Raw genomic sequence first — 21,231 nt, 5'->3', positions numbered from 1 at the left:
TATCTATTATAAAGGAAGAACATCTTATAATAGTTTATATAATATTATAAAATGATCTCTACTGAATAAGTACCTAGGAATAATACAAATACTTAAATATTAAATAAAATGTTTAGCAGTCTTTTAGTACAATTAAAATTAATCTCATAATTAAATAACTTAATCAAAAATTAACGTAAAAACGGAATGTAATAGGTATACAGGGGGTCCAGAAATCAGTGCATGTATTTGAAGGGGTGGTAGATCTGGTCAAAAGAAACATATTTTCTCTTTACCATTTTTAAAATAAATTGAAAATAATCGAGTTATTTAACTTTGAAAATTTTAAAAAATAATGGCAACATTTTGAGAACGCTGGCGATAACCTAAGGCGATATTAAGGACTTTTCAACTGATTCGACACTTTGTGTTGCCAGATGGTCAAATGAAGTATATGTAGAAACAAATCGCAAGACTCCACAGAATCCGGAGGGTTGTTACTTTTCTAAATTTGTGTTTTCACACAAAAAGGAAATCGCAATACTAACACTTAACTAAAATACACTTTACTTCAATGCACTGCTTGACTGCATGTTATTATAATAACTGCTACAGCAACAGTCTCCATTTCTAACAAATTACCCTCATGAAGTTGCATCATATCGTTGCCTTCTACACAAAATTTCGTAACTAATATATTGAACATTTTTGCAGCAGAGCGAAAAAACATCTTTTATTGTGATCTAACAGTCCCCACGATGTCGTAACTCTAACAGCAAAGGCTCCCATTGTGGTGATTTAGTGTTTTTATATTGCTAAAATCTTAAGTCAAATCTAAGTCTTAATATTAGTTTTAGATCATAAAATATGTTATTATCATCAGTATACAAGAGAAAGTGACCAAGTCCAAACTGTTTTTAATCATTTTATAATCATCTGCTGATGATGCTAACATGGTTAGAGAAACGCGCGTCCAGTGTAAAAGTAAAAGTGTTTGGGTGTATTGTGGCGATTTAGTGTTTTTATTTTTTTTAGTAATAGACACTTATTAAAATATTAATATTCCTAATTTGTGTATAAGTAAAATTACACTGAATACAAATAATGTTGAATATGGATAATGTAGGAGGTGGCAACACTGTAAGGTTGAGATATACCGAAAAGAAATTTCAGGTGAATAAACACTAAACTAAAGTGGCACTAAATTTTTTTTAATTTTCCGAAAAATATAAAAATTTCAACAATTTTTTTTTGCAAAAAAACTCATAGACGTGTTTCTGGGGTTAACATATAATACCAGTTAAAATACTTGCACTTATTTCTGAGATACCCTGTATAATATTAGCTAGATACATAGCAAGAAAAGTAGGTAAACTTAAGCCCGCCATTGATTAGCGGACCGGCCCATCCTGATTCGTCCGCCAACCGATCTGTTAATGAATGGTAACAAGCAGGGGCAGATACAGGAATTCATTTTAGGGGAGGAAGGGGCCGAATAAAAAGTAATGTAGAATATGTCTTTTAGGGCGCTATTTTTAACCCAAAAGCCTAATATTTAACTCAATTTATAGATTTTAGGGGGGGGGTCTTGGCCCCATGCCCCCCTCTGTATCCACCACTGGTAACAAGCATGGAAAGAGCGACAGCGCACACACTGGTTGTGTCTGGGTCGTGATTGCGCCAGTCTGGCTACCTAACCTACGACACGACCGCGACTTGTCGTGTAATAGCGGGGTTGGAAAAAATCATGATTTAAAAAAAAATCAGATTTTTTTGATTTAATCAGATTTTTGAGATTTTAATAGAAAACATTATTTAAATCGGATTTCCAAATAATTAGGACTTAATTCCAATTAAAGTCCTATCCTAAATGGCTAAATCTTCATAGCTCTGCCCAATACTGACAACATTAACAATTCTACGTCGCGTGTCATTTTCCCTCATCGGTCAACAATATATTCCGCAAAAAAAGTGGCTCGCATCAGATCAAAAGGATTTTTTTTGAAATGCCACAAGAGTATTAATTTTTGTCATTTCAACGTCTAGGCTTAAAAGTAAAGCACTTTTAGGCCTAAGCACAAAAGTACAAAAATATATTATTAAACTGATATTAAGCGTCAATTTCAACGAGTGTACAAATTGTTACTCGATTACTTACAAGGCATTACTTTTTATATTATTTGCGACGTTTGAAATTGATCAAAAAATTATTTGTAATGTTTAATTTGTAAAAATAGAGTATATTCTACTCAGAGTAAAAATGTACTTTTGTGCCTCCCTGTTTACGCTGGTTCGTCAAACGTACAACCTCGTCAAAAAAAGTATAATTTTTACTCCTTACACAATACACTATTGTTCGGAAATAGTCTAAAGTCGAGAATGAAATTAGTATTATCTATTGTCAAAGTGAAAAATAAAGAGATATAAAACAGCATATTTTCTGACAACGGTTTGAAGATATAGTCTAACATCAAAAGAACCGTTTTCTGCACTAGAGGTTGCGAATGAAATGTATTCGAAGAGCATTTTTTTTGTCACTTGTACATATATTTCAAAATAAATCTCTGCCCTTTAGAAGTTAGAAGTCTAATGGATTCACACGAAATTACTTCAAAAAAACATTTTAATTGATGAATAGATATGTAGTAGGTATATGTGTTATACAAATCATTTTTTATATAGTTTTATAACATTTACAATTTTTTTTTCGATTTATTAAACGTATTTAAACGTTACAATAGCAAGTGTAACATTTTATTTAACGAATAGATATAGGGTATATGTTATAGAAATATTTTTTATAGTTTTCTAGGACACATTTTTATAACTTTTACAGTTATTTTTCGATTTATTGTAAAGTTTTAAAAAAGTTGATTTTTTTATTTAAATCACCTGATTAAAATTAAAAAAATCATTTGATTTAAATCATGCCAACCCTGTAATAGGTTGGAGACAGTTGGCACGGTTCGTGTAATGTGTGCGCGGCCTCGATCATATATACGTACGTGGATAAGTAAATCACTGTGGAAACTGTCACAAACATATCAACGACTTCCATTTATCTTCTTTTTTGTTGCACACGCGGTGCTTCTACTCTATATATCCTTGGCGAGTGTATATATTTGAACAATAAATTGAACGTTTACTGCCACAAAAATTAAATTATATAAAAATTAAATTATATAAAAATTAAATTTAGCCACTCCGTACGAATATCAATATTCTTAGGAAATCTAACCAGAAAGTATGCGTGTGGTTTAATATAAATAAAAGAACAACTTAATACTTTACTTGCCTATGAAAAGATCATTTGGGGACCTTTAAATTAGAACTTCCACACACCAAACACTTTCTAGTCATTTTTAAGAGTATTTAGAAAGTTCAACGAAAAAAAATACAAATATAATTGCACAAACTTAAAATTAACTTCTCACTGAACACACTTGGCATCTTTGGCTATATAAAAGCGGTCGATAAAAGAGAATACAATTTTTAATATAAAAAACGCAAAAAAACAAGTGGCGTTACACAATAGAAATAAGATTATGACCAAATTATGACAATATGATGATAATGAAAAGTTGGTTTCCATGTATAATTTGTACTTTCTAAACCGTATAAAATTGTGATTAGTATGGAAATAGGTGCAACTTTTAATGCGCATGGCGCAAAGTAAGGTCCTCGGAAAAGACAAATCTATTGAACGTTTCATAAGTGCAATAAAGAAGGTTTGAAAATGGCATGTCGTGATGGTGGAAACATATTTTTTAATGCTAAACTTATGGCGTTGATTTATCCACGTAAGTATATATGATCCAGGGTGCGCGGGTACGGATAGGGCACATATCAGGATAGTGAATGGCGGGCTTTATAGTTTGTATATTTGTGCAAACAAGTGAGTGATTTTAGTTTCAGTAATTGAGTTAGTGATTTTTATGAAACTATACATTCCCCGATAGAGCAAATAAAGATAATATATTTTGTTATATAATACATTTTTAAGAACATTGGTGAACAGTTTTCCTTGAAATTTGGTATTCTTACGCACATTTGCAAATGGATATAGTGTAAAAATCCGAGTTCTGAAACGGTACTTTCCATTAGGATATTGGGTAGTACTGGTGATACTTTTTTGTCCCAATGGATACAGAAATTTCAACAAATGGCATAAAAAGCTAGGACTTTTTTACGTAAGAGAGGTGCTCTTCGTTTAGTTGGAAACGATGAACGGTATTCAAGATATTTGCGTTTAAAGGTTATGATACGTCGATATTAGAATTAGCGATTAAAACAATTAACGATGTAGTTACCTACCAGATATGATCTAAAAAATTGCAAGATATGTTACAAGTTTCAAAATGAGGGAAGTAAAGACTTTCTACAGGGTGTCCCTATTGGGAATATTTTCCATGGACATAGAACTACTATGCATATTTAGAATTAAAATAAGTTTATTGGACATAATTTACCTCCATACAAAAGAGCTTCGTTCGTCCTTTAGAGAGCATCAACCTTTAAAAAAATCCCTTCCTGTAGTTTTTCTTGACTTTTGCGAAAGTCAATTGTTAAAGTACTTAATAAAACATAGGCACCCCAAATTTCATTCAAATCGAAATAGCGATTCTTAAAATATCTTAAAAAAATGTGTTTAAATTTTTAAAGTTTGATGCCCTCTAACGGACAAACGAAGTACTTTTGTATAGAGGTAAGTACGACTTCGAAAAATACGTAGCAGTTCTATTTCCACGGAATATTGGGACACCCTGTATAAAGGCTGTAAATAAAATATTATACCAAACTTCAGTGTGTGATACTACAGATAAAAATAAAAGGCAAAGTTCCTAAGAACATATGCCCTAAAATGTCTCCTCAAGAAGTTACAACCCTTGATATTATTTACAGCCCTTACAAAACATGTTACTTACTTGAAACATGTTATTTTAGATTCAAGTTTCTACTAACTACCTGTCAAATATTTCCTTACATCTCATGATTTCGCTAATACTCAAATACCTTTCACCGTTTCGAACTAAGCGAAGAGCACCTTTCTTACATAAAAAGTCCTACGGTTCATATCAAATAAAAAAAAGTGGAATTAAATTTCACGCTGGGGATTCAGGTGGCAGCTCTGCTGTAAAAAATGTCAAGTTGCCGCATTTAATTATTTATTTCCTGAAATTGTCATTCGTTGTGACATTTTAGTTTTTTTATTATCAGTTTTTAGTTTAAATAAATAGCGTTTTGCTTAAAAATGTTTACTAGCAGACATTGCAGTCGAACATTGTTCTTTTTAGAACCTCTTACCTCTTTTAGTGCGCAGTGTACAGGATATCTTAATAGCCATAAAAAAGTCATCGCAACTTTATTAGAATATTTTGAACGGCCCTTTATGTCCCTTAAGTGCTCTTAAGAAGGTGAGTTTTGTTAAGGTAAATAATAACTGTTTATATATTTAAATAATATAATTAATAATTAACTTATTTTTGTTTCCTAAAATATTTTCATTAAAAGAAAATATATAAAAGTGGGCAATTTTAAGTGGGCGGCCTGTCAAGCTTAATCACGTCAAGTTTATTTGGTATGAACTTTAGCTTTTTATGTCATTTGTTGAAATTACTGTATTCATTAGAATAAAAAAAAACTGTCCTATATGCTAATGGAAAGTACCCTTTCAGAATTGTTACAGATTTTTAAACTAACGCCATTTGTTTTGGCAATAAAATAAGTACCATAGAACCAATTAAGTAAGAATACCAAATTTCAAGGAAAAGGTTTTACCAAAGTTCTTAAAAATAAACAAACTACATCGTTTTTTACCCTTTCGAGGTAAACTTCCTCGGGAAGCATCTTAGGGTATAGCACCTTTCTGTTTTATTTTTATCTGACGAATCACCCACTGAAGTCTGGTACACTATTTTTTTGACACCCTGTATATCCTCGCTTTTTCGAATAATATAATCAGACCTACTTATTAAAGCTTTATTGTTCGTTTTCTTTCTTTTTACTGTGCTTCTACCTCAGCTTCCGTCGTTTTGTTGGATGTCTTATGTCATTCGTCCAACTCGTCCATCCTACATCTGACTGCCATCTCTACCACTTCCAGACTAGGATAATCCAGTTCTTTAACAAGGCACAACACGGCAGAAAGTATATTCGAATTCTGAAAGGAATCAAATAATACTGTAAAGAAATAAGGCCGATTAATGCGACGGCGACGTCACTTAATATGCAATAATATGTATATGCGGAATCCTAACGAATCTCAAAAATGTATGTATTCATCATGTAATTATCCCTTATGTATTCTTTATGGCAATGGGTTGGGTTGGTTTGGCGTTGTAATTGGTATTGTAATTGTTTTGGTATTTTAAACTACGCCGACGACACAAGTGTATTGGTGTCAGCTAAAACTTATCAGGAATTAACTGAGGCGAGCGAATTCTGTACAAAACTGGTTTGGAAAAACCAGATTAGTTTTGAACATGCAAAAGAACACGGAAAAAATACAAAAAAATATTAACCTGAAATATTAGAACTGAATAGGTTGGCTATACCTCTCGTATCGGGACTAAAATGTCTGGGCATTTTTGTAGATAACTTAAAATTGTATAAAGAACACTTAAACACAGTTTTTTAAAAAATAGTAATAATCTAAGATCCGGCGGCAGAATTACGTTTTATCATGCAGTTAATCAAAATCTAATTTTTACATATGTATATCTATGAATGGGGGAATACACTTTTAACCAGGTGCCAATCAAAAATTGTCCGCCAATATGTTTAAGAAATTATTTTACTAAGCAAACTTATTTAAATTATTGAATTTGTTTGTTAAATATTTTTATTTAACAAAAATAAGTTTATACAGGGTCCGGCAATAGTGCGTCGGGCATCTGTAGCTCCTAAAATAAAAAAAACTTGTGAATTTTGTTTAAGTGCAAACCTAAAGTATGTGAATGTATTACAGGAAAATATTTTAGCTTCTACAGGATGGTTAATTATTCTAAAATATAACTTTTTTATTTTTAGGTTATTTTTTAGGTTAGTTCTCCATATGAGTCGTACCATGCAGAACGGTTCTGGTCCAGTTAGTAGTGTTCGCTCCTTTTCTAGCTATAGATCGTTTGCTTTTTTATTCTCTTCTATCCCTTGGTGGGCTGGGACCCAAAGTAGGAGGACTTTATTTTCTTTAACTTATTTATTCAGCTTTTCTAGCCATTTTTTCACCAACTTCGAATTGATGGTTACTCAAGTTCATCGCTCTTAAGGCTGCTTGACTATCAAATATAATGGCTATTTCTTGTCTCCGATAGTTTCTATATAATAAGTTGTACGCATCTTTTGATAGCGTAGATATTAGCCTGAAGGATGCTGGGGTTATAGTTAGGAGAATTGAGTTTTTAGCTCATCCGATGCCTCCAAATAAGTTTTACCACAAAATATTTTTGGCTATGAATTTTCATATAAATTACTCCCCTTTCAATGATAAAAACTAATAATGATTTAGTTTCTACAGTGAGTGGATCGGGATTATTCTTTTTTAAATGAAACACCCTGAATACTGATTACATTACATAAACCTAATATATTAAATATGTTTTGATAGTTACAGAAATATTAATAAATCAACAAAAAATATAGTTTTTCGCCTTTAAAAAAAATATTAAAAATGGAAGAAAATATCCTGAAGTCCAAACTATACTAGGTATTTACTATAGTTGGTCTGTACCGGGTGTCCCACTAAGAATAGCTCTCGGCTGTATCTCGGAAAGTATTAGCCGTATAGCTTACGAAAGAAAATATTTATAACTAAACGGGCTAAGAGAAATTGCTGGAAATTATTGTCAAGTTTGTAAAACGGCCGCTAGGTGGCGCAGCTGCTATGGAAAATAAGAAAATAGATTTTTACAGAATTTTGCCTAGATAATGGGTACTATAAATAATAGCATCATAATCTTCAGTAAATTTTGGATTTTTTTTGTTAGAACCATTTTCCCCTATCTACTAAAATAAAGTGGTGGGGGAAGGTTAGATCTATCTTTATTTAAATGTTAATAACTCCAGATTGGATGATCAGAATCCAACAAACGAGGGTTCGTTTAAAAGAACGTTTCTTACTCTATATTATACTATAAAAATAATAATAATAAGGTTTTAAACGTCGACACTAGGAGGCGCTTTCTTACAATTTAACTAACAGCGCGTTTTTTCAAAAAAAATAAATACGATAGTATGTGTTATTTTAGCTGATAGTAAAGAGTAGTAAAAGCTTAAAAAGTCCGCGAAACCCGCATCTTGATATCTTCTTTCAAACCGAAGATATTAGCAAAATTATAATAAATACCAAAAAATAAGCCCTTAATTACCTTATTTTTACAATACAGTATCAGTAGCCCTCTTGATTAGGCCCATTCTAACAAAAAAATAAGATAGAAACAGTTAGTTTATTTTAAAATCGACGAAATACCAGAATACTATAATACCAGATGTATTAATATCTAATAATTAAGATATTAATAATAGTGAACAAGAAACGATGATTCGGTGAAGTCAAGGTAGGCTTTGGAAAAAAGTTGCTTTTCGCGTAATAGTATAAACGTCAAATTGTTATTAGATCAACATTTTGATAGTCTTAGCAGCGTTTTTTTATATTTCAAATGCTTTTTCAAAATGCCTTTATTATTTGAAGTAGTTGAAGTTGTTGGCATTTTGTAAAACCAATTAAAAGATAAAAAACGCTGCTAAGACTATCAAAATGTTGATCTAATGACGTCAAAAACAACTTTTTTCCAAAGTCTACCATGACTTCAGTGAATCATCGTTTCTTGTTCACTATTATTAATATCTTAATTATTAAACATTAATACATCTGATATTATGATATTCTGGTATATCGTCAATTTTAAAATAAACTAACTGTTTCTATCTTATTTTTAGGTTAGAATAAGCATAATCAAGAGGGCTACTGATACCGTGTTGTAAAAATAAGGTAATTAAGGGCTTATTTTTTGGTATTTATTATAATTTTGCTAATATCTTCGGTTTGAAAGAAGACATCAATATGCGGTTTTCGCTGACTTTTTAAGCTTTTACTACTCTTTACTATCAGCTAAAATTACATATACTATTGCATTTAATTTTTTTGAAAAAACGCGCAATGTTTGTTGAATTAAAGTCCCTAGATATATAAAGTACCGCAATTACCGCCATATTGGCGCCAAAACTAGCGGCAAATTTAAAAAGGAGGCCAACATTTCGCTGTTTCGGCTTTTTAAGCATGTTTTAAGCAGCTGGCAGCTGGTCGGTCCGGCGCCAATATGGCCGACCAACATTGACAGGCAAACCGTAAAATAAAATATTTATTAATTGTAATAGAATTACGTTTATTATCTACAGTTTACCTTCATTTTAACGTAATATCAGGTGGTATATTAATATTCAATTTCATAAATTTAATTTTTTAGGCCTATATATGTTAGAGGTTATAAACGAATGGTTTCCGTACAAGTGTTTTTCATTTGTATTAGCATTTATTTTATGTTACCTTTTAGCGCAAAGTACGCCAACAGAAGTAAGTTAATAGGTAAGAAGAAATAAAGTTGGAATAACATTTAGAATTTTAGTACTTAATTCAGTCGAAACAATTGGAAAAACTTTGTTTGTTGATGAGAACGGGATACCTATACCATAAGTAAACTTTTCTTATTATACCAGTTATGCTGCAGTTAGTTTTGACAAATCAGCATGATTTAACGAAAGTCTTTGGAACTATGAATAAGCTACAAACTTAAATTTGAATTGCTTTTATGCAAGAAAATTTTGAACCATGGTTGAAACAAATAAATGTAATAATTAAATTGATGATACATACCTGCTATTTTTGAAATATATTAATATATTGATAGAAAGATTGTTTCAATTAGTATTACTTCAGGTAGTTTCGGCATTTTAGGTATGTAATTGTGCACTTAATTTAAAAATAACTTAGAAAGAAGCTTGAAACGCATAGGAGCTTTTTATGTATGCTGTATAATTAAGGTTTGTATGTTATGGAGGGATTTTTATACAACAAATTTATTATTAGTTGAATAAAAGCAAGTTAATACCACATAATACAATTAAAATATATTTTACTCTGCAATTTAATGTTATATTTTTAAAACAACAAGTGTCATAATGTTTAAGTATCATTATAATAAAAAAGTTATACTGCTATAAATTTAACATTGAAATAACTGTAATTATTGTTATACATAAATTAAGTAGGAATAATTTTACCTCGACAATATGTAAAACTTCAAATGAATCTTAACAATTTTATGTCATGTATAAAAATCAAATTTAAATCACACACTTTTATTTATAACTGACAGTATAAGACCAAATTTTTAAATATAACTTTACATGCTTACATTATATTGTTTACTTTCTATTAGTAATTACAATATGAACCAAAAAATATTAATTACTATCAATAAATACATAAAAACTAATCTATTTAAGTCCATGAAAATAACTATATAGTTAGCATATGCATAAACAACATTCTTGTTATTAGGATCAAATTTATTTGAGCTTTTTTTCATTGTTTTGATTAATATCCCTGTTAGTCCTGACTGGTAAAACCACCTGAAGCGATGTCATCCAAATCTATATATGTATCATAACATAACTTATTCTTTTAAATAATTATCCTTCGTTTGGTCTGATGATAATATATTGTAGATTTATCTAAACTTCTTGCTGCAAAATGTTGAAAACTAAACTACACTAAACGTTTTAGGGAATGATTACGTAGAGATTTCACTTACACTTAGCATCCTTTTTAAAAGATATGTATGGTAGTTTGCAAGTAAGGTCTTTGTCTTGTTCTAGATTAGATTTCTAGAGGTTGATTTCGGCCTGACTCACTGCGACCTTCTCAGATCTATTGTGATCTTGTCTTGTTCTATAATGAAGTTTTATGTACCAGTAGGTTATACTACAAATAAGATTGTTAAAAATATTCACTGGAGCATAAATAAATTCAATCCACTACCTAACGTGTATTGAATATCGACGATGTTAGAAACCACATCAAATGGCGGCCTTTTCGTGTAATACAATTTCTTCACTAAAGATATCGACTCCTATACATTATTAACTAATAAATTTGTAGCATTTTAGTGGCTTTATAATTATTTTAAAATATGTGGATAAATATTTTTATCCTGAAATTGACAGCTTCTCAACATTTGACATGACAAATTCAGCCAAATGTGACATTTAAACAGTCCTACCACTACAGTTTTTCCAGAAATACCCCAAAAATCCGCCATTTTGGCGCCAATAACATTGAACAAACCAATTGCGGTACTTTATATATCTAGGGACTTTATGTTGAATTGTAAGACAACGCCCCCTAGCGTCTACGTTCAAAAGCTTATTATTATTGTTTATATGGTACAATATAGAGTAAGAAACGATCTTTTAAATGAGCCCTCGCTTGTTGAATTCCGATCATCCAGTCCAGAGTTATTAATATTCAAATAAAAACAGATCTAACCTTCCCTAAAATGGTTCTAACAAAAAATATTTAAAATTTACAGAAGATTATGAAGCTGTTACTTATAGTACACCTTATCTAGGCAAAATTGTGTAAAAACTTCATTTTCTTATTTTTTGTTGCAGTTGCGCCCCCTAGCGGTCGTTCTACAAACTTGAAAATAATTTCCAGCAATTTCCCATAGCCTCTTTAGTTATAAATATTTTTTTCCACAGCCGCTACGGCTAATACTTTCCGAGATACAGCCGACAGCTATTCTTGGTGGGACACCCTGTACTTTGCTATAAATATCGCTATCTTAAACCATATACGGTGTTCCAAATCCTATGCCAAACTTTCTAAAATATAAAATAGTTTTTCTTCGTTTTTTAATGGAACCGCTAAAAATTGTGTAATGCTTTAAATAAAAAATGTTTATTTTGTAATTCTCCATCTAACAAAGAAATAATATATAGGGTGTCAAGATTAACACCGGTGACGTAGATCAACACCGGTGTTTGGGGGCCACGTTATAGATCAACACGGGTGTCAACAACGACTGAAAAACCAGTTGTCATTCCTAAAACAGTCATTCAAATCTCAACTCCGAAAAAGTCTATTTTGGAATCTTCTGAGTGATGTTCAAGGTTTGAGATAAACAAAATACTAATATCCCTGGGCAATTCAGCACTTACTGCTTCTTGAACTTTACCATTTTTGACATGTAGTACTCGACATTCATGTAATCCAAACTCCATCTTAGGATCTTTACCATTCTGGTGTATTTTTGCACTATTTCTAACTGTTTTTGGAGTTCATCAGAGTTTGAAGCATATAGTTTGATATCCGTAATTGGCAGATGTCAGCATACTCTACTCAGATGTTGTTTCTACTCAGTGAGTTTAAAGCCATATAAAACCAAAGAGGGTCTAAACTTTCTCCTTGGAACATTCCACTTCTTATGGGGATATTGCTGATAGTAAACGACAGATTATTTCCTGTAACCTTCAAGCCGCTTTTCCAGTACTTCATAGATTGAATTAAAATTTTTGTTAGGGCTCACCTTATTTATCTGCAATATTTTTGTTAGCCATGAGTGAGGCACTGTATCATACGCCTTCTTCTAATCAATTCGTGGTACTGATATGTTCCTCTTCAATAATAGATGTTAAAATTTTATAGATTGTAGGTAGACAAGTTATAGGTCCTTTGTTTTTTTGGATCTTCCAAATCAATAGACTTAGGTATCATATACGTAATGCCCGATGTACTTCTATTTTTGGGAGCTCCTCAGGGTTGTCCAATACTTTTTGAGGTAATGTAGCTTAGTTCATGTGGTAAGTTTTAAAATTTTGCTACTAATATCTCCGAATATCATCCGCCGCAGGTGCATTCCAGTTTTTAAAAGCGTTTTTTCAAGGTCTGCATTACCGATCTGAATGTTCACCATGTCTTCTGTGGTTGTAGGATCTTATTCTATTTTTTTGGGTCCACTCTGCGTTCCTGTTATGTTCCTTGGATCTGCTCCAGATCCAAGGATTGTTTGTAGTAGGTTTTCATGCGATCTTAAACGAATGGATTTCCTGGTGAATCGATGTTCTCTTCTAATTGTCGGTAGAATTTCTCTGCATCCGAGACAAACTGTTGGTTTTGCCGATACCTTTTCGTTCTAGTATTGTATCTCCGGATCTCTAGCATCTAACGCAGCTATTTTTTTGTTTAGCGTGCGGCCCCACACAGGCGTACAGCGGAGCGGAGAGTAGAGCGTAGAGGACCGGGGAAGCGTTCAAATGCATTAAAGTTAACTGATGCGGCCCTACATACAGCGCAGCGTAGGATATTGCGGATTGACGCGTACTTGCTTGCTGGTAGCGTATTTTCACGCATACTGCTTATTTCGTATTGAAACTGTTAAAATCCGCCTGTAAGAGCGCTTGCATAAACAGCGGAAAAATCGGTCGGAGTCGGCGTTGGCTTTGCACCTGCTCCAACAGTGTATTTAATTCAATTGTATTTGCTGGTCCTCGACTATTTTACCGGATCGCAGTATATGTGAATGTGAGTAATTTATTTATATTGTAATCGATTTAAGCTCCAGCACCGGCACCGATTTTGCCGGCGTGTGTGAAAGCGCTCTTAACCCGCTACATGTGGGTTCACTGTATGCATTCCGCTCCGCTATACATTACGCTACCAGCTTTATGTGTGGCCACCCACTTAGGGTCTCTTGAATTCGATGAATTGATTCCTTGTAGTAAAAAACCTACAGTACCTAAAAATTCCTACGAATTTTTCTCATGATACGAATTTCATCATGGTACGAATTCATCATGGTACGAATTTGTAGCACAACAACAAACATTTTTTTGGAAATAAATCGAAATGCGACAAAGTTGGGCGACGAAATGCGACCTTGACCTGTTTCGAAGAGTTCTCCGTACAGTGTAGAGGCTGTTTTATATTATTAGCAATATTACTATTGAACTGCAATGGTATCTCGGTAACCGTAAACCGTAATAGATACGAAGATGGTTAAATTGGGGCAAAGTTGCGCTTTGGAATGTCCACCAAGATGCTAACAAAAAAAGTATAAAGTGTCGCATATCATTGTACTCGGGAGACCAAGTTCTTTCAAAACCCGAAATAAAAAATGCAGGTCCGTATTTAAAAAAATTAAGTTGGCCTCTTATCTCACAAATTATCAGCTAATTTGAAAATCTAAAAATACTATCAGATAACCCTAATAAAGTGGTTATGGGAATGTACAATTAGTTTTTTGATTTTCCAAAAAGTAACTACAGGAAAAAATATAATCGATTCTCAAAAAAAATCCGTTTTTTTTTCAAAAAACTCAGCAATCCTTGAAATTTTTGAAACTTTTTTATGGCATCTTGGTGAACATCCCACGCGCAACTTTGCCCTAATTTAACCATCTTCGTATCTATTACGGTTTCCGAGATACCAATGCTCGTACCCCGAATTTGTAGCACCCTATAAATAGAGCCGATTGGGAACATTATTGATAATCCTATGTCAATAAAAGACAGTGGCGGACTAAGTCTATCGGAGGCCCGGGGCGGCAAAGCTAAATGTGGCCCCCGGTCTGCACATTTTGTAAAGATTGAATGACGTATGAATAATGGTTGACAAATTTCAAGTATTTATATACTGTACTAATTGTAATAAAAATCATATATATATATATATATATATATATATATATATATATATATATATATATATATATATATATATATATATATATATATATATATATATATATATATATATATATATATATATATATATATATACAGGGTGTCACAGAAATAAGTGCAAGTATTTTAAGGGGTGGTAGATAAAAGAAACATATTTTTTCATCGTTTTTCAAATAAGTCCAAAATAACGGAGTTATTTTACTTCGAAAATTTGCTAAAATTTTGAGAACCACTAAATCTTTTCTGGATTTTCTTTCTTGTAAATTTAATCTAATACCTATGTTGTCATATTAACAAGAAATCATGTTTTTTAACTAAAAACTAAAAAAACGAGTTTTCAATTTTTTTTTCGCGAAAAAAACCTCATATGCGTTTTTCTGGTGTTGAACTATACTACTAGTGAAAATACTAGCAGTTATTTCTGGAACACCCAGAGGAAACGACAGACACAGATTATAAGAGGAAAAACTTTTTAATTATTGACTTTTTGAAAAAAAAATGCGTTCTTCATAAGAATTTTTGCTTGTTGTAAAATATAATTTTCTAAATATCCATACCGTTTTAGAAAAAATTAAAAAAAAACATAAAAATGTAGTTTTTTAACGTAATTTTTCCCCAAAAAAAATCCTAAAAAAACTAAAAGTCCTAAAAATATAAAGGCTATGGTAATATAATGTCGATTTCATTTTTTGATAAATCGTTATATTTAATTTTGATTAACGACATATTTTTTGATGTTAAAGTATCACATTTTCCGATAACTATTATCACCCTTTCCGTAGCAATGAACTATATAAATGTTGTGCTTTAACATTTTAAAACAGCCAAAAATATAACTTTAATTAAAATTCTGTCAATAATAATCTATCAAAAAATGAGAACGACATTATATTACCATAGAAAGGCGTTTCATTTTTACTAGTTCAGAATGTGAACTACATTTTCATTTTTTTTTTATTTTTCTTTAAAACTCAAAGTCTAAAACGGTATGGAAATTTGGAAAAGTATAAACAGGAATTACCATTTTAGAACAAGCAAAAATTTTTATGAAGACAATCCGCGGACATACTGTAGATATAAATATGTTATTCATCGGCAGTGCCGTTTTTATGTAGGGACCCGACGGGCCCCGACCAGAAGATTAAGCCTCAAAAACGATAACATCAATTTTTGTAAAGCTTATAATATGTAATACATTTAAATTTAAAAATGAATGCAATTTGACGTAATAAAACAATCCCCGAGCGAATGTTTGCATATATTTAATGGCAATTTATGATGACATAGATAGTTCCACATATAAGACGCGTTACTTTCGCGACCGTTCCAGGTAAATACCGCGATTTTGTAAGGGGCTCCTTACAAAATCGCGGTATAATCCTATATAGGTCCAAGAATAAATAATAAATATTCGAATATAAAAAATAATAATTATTCCATATTCTAAGCAAAGAAAATTACCCCTTGATTTAATTTCGTAAATAGAAACATGCCATTGACAATTACTGGGGCCTAATAATTGATAATTAAGTAAATATCTGCTTCCCTTTATACTGTGTTTAGTTTGCGTATACTTATGGTTTGCATACTCTAACTACAAATTGCTTTATAACTACTGAACACATATTGGCCTGTTTGCCAGTTGAATAACAAATTACTTATTAAGATTTGGGGGCCCCCTAGAAGAAGGGGACCGGGGGGACCGCCCCTTCCGCCCCCCCTTAGTCCGCCACTGATAAAAGATACTTTTATACAGGGTTGTTCACCACATACGACACGGAGTATTGTAGCTAAACGATTAGATTTTCACAAATTGCAAGTTTTGGGTTCGTTGAAGGACTATTAGAGCTACAACTTAAACATATTTTTACAAGATACATAGTGTCCCGAATAAGTAAAAATTATTATAGTTGTATTTTTTTAAATGGAACATTTTTACAAGATACATAGTGTCCCGAATAAGTAAAAATTATTATAGTTGTATTTTTTTAAATGGAACACCCTGTATATTATTCTATTTTTAGATTCTACGATTGAAATAAAGGTAAATTTCATTATGGTTTATCACATTTAAACCTTACCGTTTTCAAAATATTTTCAATTTTATGAAATTGCAATAAAAATTTTAAGGCTTCATTCCTCCAAAGGTATCGGAGTTTTTAATACTAAATATTTACTGAAGTTTATTTATTGATCAGATATTGTTTTGCAATAATAACAATACTATTACTTAATATAAATACTATTATTTAATATAAATTTTTATTACTCTAAAAATTTATATTAAATAATTAATAGCTTTAAACGGCAATAAGTTGTTTAATTTAAATGGAACACCCTGTATATTTTACGAGAATCAGATGCACAATTTAATTTTCGTTTATGTTTATGTATTATGCAAAATTTGATATTGGCATATAATTGTCATGTCGTGTGAGCGATTTATTTGTGCAATTTTTTTGTCACTCGTCCCGCCACGTGAGCGCCAAGCTTGTTGCAAAAGAAATTGTTTACAAAGATTGCCAAGTATGCAAATATTGGTATACTTGCCAAGTATACACGAGTTGTCAGAGTCCCCCTATAGATAGGAATGCAGTATTATCTGATTAGCAGCATGGTTTCAGTTAGAAGGGAATGTCAACAATTCAGGCACTCTCTTTTGCCATTGACTCATTTAACAATAAGAATCAGACACTTGTAATGTGCCTGGACCTTTCCAGGGTTTTCCACAGTCTGGATCACAATATTTTGATGAATAGGTTGGATGGGTATGGTATTCTAGAAAGGGCTTTAAAACTAATAATGTCATACTTGTGTGGGCGAACACAGCAGATTATTGATGAACAGAAGGGAAACGGAACGGATAGTGTGCATTGTCCTATTCTTTGACATGATATCGTAGGTGAAACGTGATAAACTGCTAACTCCATTATTCCTAATTTTACAGGAGAGCAAAAAAACGGTACAAAAAAATATGTACACATGTAGGAAGTATTTTCGTGCGTTAATATGATAAAGAGATAAGAATTGTATTTGCTGGGGAACAATATAACTCAATATTTCGTGTTACATCATTTTTTTCACACACAATAGGGAGATAGCAGATATTCGTCTTGCGGAAATAAGAAATAAAAATATACTTCTGGAGATAGCAACCTTTTTGAGCAAACTGTTTGAAGTTTTGAAAATGGAATTGAATATTACCCAAACAGATTTAGAAGTAATCAATTAAATTCAAAAAATATGATATTTATAACCATATATTTATAATATCGTCGATCTAGAAGCAAAACATATACAAGTCCAAAAACGAATAAATTTTTAATGCATTTTTAAAGAACTGAAGTAGCAGCATTTTGGACTTAATGCATATAAAAATAATTTAAAAATCAAACTTATAATTCTTAGAAGATATGGTAGAATACTTCCATGCTTATCCTAATTTTTAGACAACGGTAGTAGACCGGGCTTGGAAAACAGAACATTAAATTTTTATTACTTTTCTCCTTATTTTTTTAATTTTTATAAAAATTATGTATCATTTACGTGGAAAAACGTTGAAAAAAAATAAAACTGATTGGGTATTATGGAAATTCTTGTACAAGTAAGTAATGGTTATTTAAACTATTTATAGCACGTCGATGAATTGCTCGTATATAGAGAATTTTGTTTTGCCCCTTACCCTTTACGGATACCCCGTATATACAGAACGGGTCGACGCAGGGTCGGACTGGTCATATTATATATTTATATAACTATTGGGGGCCCCAGCCGCCATTTATTCTTAACAATATTTGCTTTTGCATTGCATTATGGCATTTGCATTGCATTGGTTTACCTTGTATTAGGGTAGTTCCCTGATTTCTATACAGGGTGAGTCTTAAATAAGTGCAAATATTTTCAGGGCTAATTTTCTCTTTAGGGAATATTTTCTCTTTACCGTTTTTTTTCAAATAAATCCAAAACAACCGAGTTATTTCACTTTTAAAATTTCCAATTTTTTGCTATAATTTTGAAAATAATTGGATTTTCTTTTTTGTAAATTTAGTCTACTACCTGTGTTGCTATATTACAAACAAAGTATGTTTTTAAACTAAAAATTAAAAAAAAAATCCAATTTTTTTTAAATTCCAAATTGTCAAAAAAAATCGCGCTAAAACATCATAATAGTGTTTCTTGGGTCGAAATATACTACCCCTAAAAAATTTGCACTTATTTAAGACTCACCCTGTATATAATAAGGAAAAATTGACCAAAACGTAGGGCGAAAAAATACGTAAAAAATACACACCTCCTTACATTGCCACCTGGGTTCCTTTGGCATAGTGCGACCCTGGATCGACATATTGTACTAAAGAAACATACAAGTAAGAATCCGTGTGTTTGCTTTAGCGTGATCGTAACGGAAATTATGGAGATAGCAGCATTTCGGTGGCTATTTCACATCACTGGGAGTTAGCAGATTTTATTGAGTTTAAATAGCAAATTTTCTTTAATGGGGAAAAATGTATTTGCTTTCCCTATTTATAGAGTATTTTTTTCTCTTTCTAATGGTATAAAAAAACTTATTAACGTAAAAAATGGAGTTAGCAGGTTATCACGTTTCATTGACGATATAATATTTTACGTAAACGGAAGGGAGCTGATACGGAAGGTATAGTGAGAATCAACCTTTATTCTCCAACACGAGCAGGAGGAAATATGTTCATATGTTCCGTCAGTAGTGTTTCATTTCTTGGTTTAACGATCGATAGACGTTTAGATTGGCTTCACTATATTGAAGTACTGGCATCTAAAACTTTACAGTTCTGCTATGCGCTGAGAGTAATATCGGGGTCCGTTGGGATCGATGCTGCTATGTCAGCTACTATGCTTTTGTGTATTCCAGATTTAAGTATGGTATTATTTTTTGGGGCAACTCCACGGGGGTGGAAAGGATATTGCGAGTACAGAAAAAATACATACGTAGTATCTTCGGATTAGGTCAGCAGGAAAGTTGCAGGGAGATTTTTGCTGAGTATAACGTGCTTACAGTTGTTTCTATGTATATTTTGGATGCTGTGATGTTTGTCCTGGAAAACTGGAATTTATTTGGACACCGTAGCCTCGAACATGAGTATGAGACTAGACATAGATAGATTGCAACTTGTTTTGGATAAATATAACTTCAGCTATCTTCAAAAAAATATAGATTTTTCTCTAATAAAAATATATTATTATTATTAATATTACTATTTATTGTTATACTGTTTAAATTTTGATGAAATATGCAGTTATTTTTTTAATTCTTTTTCTGACATTGTTTTGACATGTCAATAAATCGGAAACGGTTGGTTTGAGGTACATTGTCTGTATCTCGATTTTTCCTTAGTATAGAAGGAAGAATTGACATATGCAATAATATACAGGGGTATTCATTCAAAAAAAAACTTTGAAGTGCCACGACTTTATGACCGACCCTGTATACTTAAATTTATTACTCGCTAATAGACATTTAAAATCCCTATAACTTTTATATTTAACTTTTTGCGGCACCTCGTATATTTTAACTAATAACAGCGCTTTCAGATGGAGCGGAGCGTCCGCGATGTTTTTGTGCTGCTTGTTTTTTCAAGATAGCCGTCAAACGAAATCAACGGGATGGAGTATACGCGACCCATGTGAAATTGTTCATGTAAACTCATCGAACTCGCGGACGCTCCGGTCACTCTGAAAGCGCTGTAATCGACCGTTCCCATATATATCAGCAAGCCTGTATAAGTACTAATATATATAAGTGCTAGTTATGATAACTTACCCTGGTAACTGGTCTCCTCGTAAACGGTGGCCTGTGAGAGGCTGCAGGACAAGTGTATCGTTTTTCAGGTCCTTGGACAGATGACACTTCGCTACCGTCATTCCTGTATTGTTGGCTCTGTATGTATCTATCGTCATTTGTGTATTCCTAAAGTATAATAAATATACTTAAGTTGAATATTCAACGTATATTTCAACAAATGCAAAGACTCAAAATGCAAAAATAAGTTCATGTTTACCCGTTTATTATGCAATATACAGGGCGAGTTTTATACATATAAGTGCAAATATTTTCAGGGCTAATAGATCTTGATAAAAGAAATATATTTTCTCTTTTAAGTCCAAAATAGCCTATTAAGTTTAAAAATTAAAAAAAAAATATTTTTTGCTTAGGTTTTGAGAACCACTATTTTTTTTTGCTCTTTTTAAATTGCCATATAGTAGTGGTAGGCAAAACCGTTATTTTTAAATAACAGTTAAAACTATTACTGTTATTTATATATAACATCTTAAAATATCAGGTTTTTGTTATTTTTTGACTTTAATCTTAAACATCTAAAAGAGGATACACATTGTCCAAATTGTAGTAAAATCATAAAAATCTTGATATTTATTTCTTAATAAAAAATAATGTACTTAAAATATAAAATTTATAAACAAATCAAACTCTGTTTTGATTTTTAGAATGTTTATTATATTATTAATAATTAACAA

The 21,231-nt window shown here is 31.7% G+C and overlaps 1 protein-coding gene and 1 long non-coding RNA gene across 3 annotated transcripts in view; both read right to left on the bottom strand.

Annotated features, from left to right (window-relative positions):
* The window catches only part of LOC115887384, a 57,249-nt gene that overhangs the window by 9,665 nt on the left and 26,353 nt on the right, over window positions 1–21,231 (bottom strand). The window contains exons 3-4 of the mRNA XM_030906798.1: window positions 20,519–20,665; window positions 5,948–6,139 (exon numbers count right to left, since the gene is read on the bottom strand). Coding sequence (XP_030762658.1) covers window positions 6,029–6,139; window positions 20,519–20,665 — 258 coding nt within the window. The 3' untranslated portion in view covers window positions 5,948–6,028. The remainder of the gene's footprint in view (window positions 1–5,947; window positions 6,140–20,518; window positions 20,666–21,231) is intronic.
* LOC115887391 lies at window positions 10,469–11,203 on the bottom strand. Of its 2 annotated transcripts, none has more exons than XR_004051071.1 (3): window positions 11,018–11,203; window positions 10,791–10,960; window positions 10,469–10,744 (listed from the first exon to the last, which is right to left on the bottom strand). It is a non-coding gene; the product is annotated as an uncharacterized LOC115887391 (long non-coding RNA). The 2 variants fall into 2 exon arrangements; XR_004051070.1 differs by having other exon boundaries at window positions 10,469–10,722; window positions 11,018–11,200.

The sequence above is a fragment of the Sitophilus oryzae genome, unplaced genomic scaffold (genome assembly GCF_002938485.1).
Source record: "Sitophilus oryzae breed Bouriz unplaced genomic scaffold, Soryzae_2.0 scaffold_573_pilon_pilon, whole genome shotgun sequence".
NCBI classification, from domain to species: domain Eukaryota; kingdom Metazoa; phylum Arthropoda; class Insecta; order Coleoptera; family Curculionidae; genus Sitophilus; species Sitophilus oryzae.
This window is presented reverse-complemented; position numbering and strand designations above follow the sequence as displayed.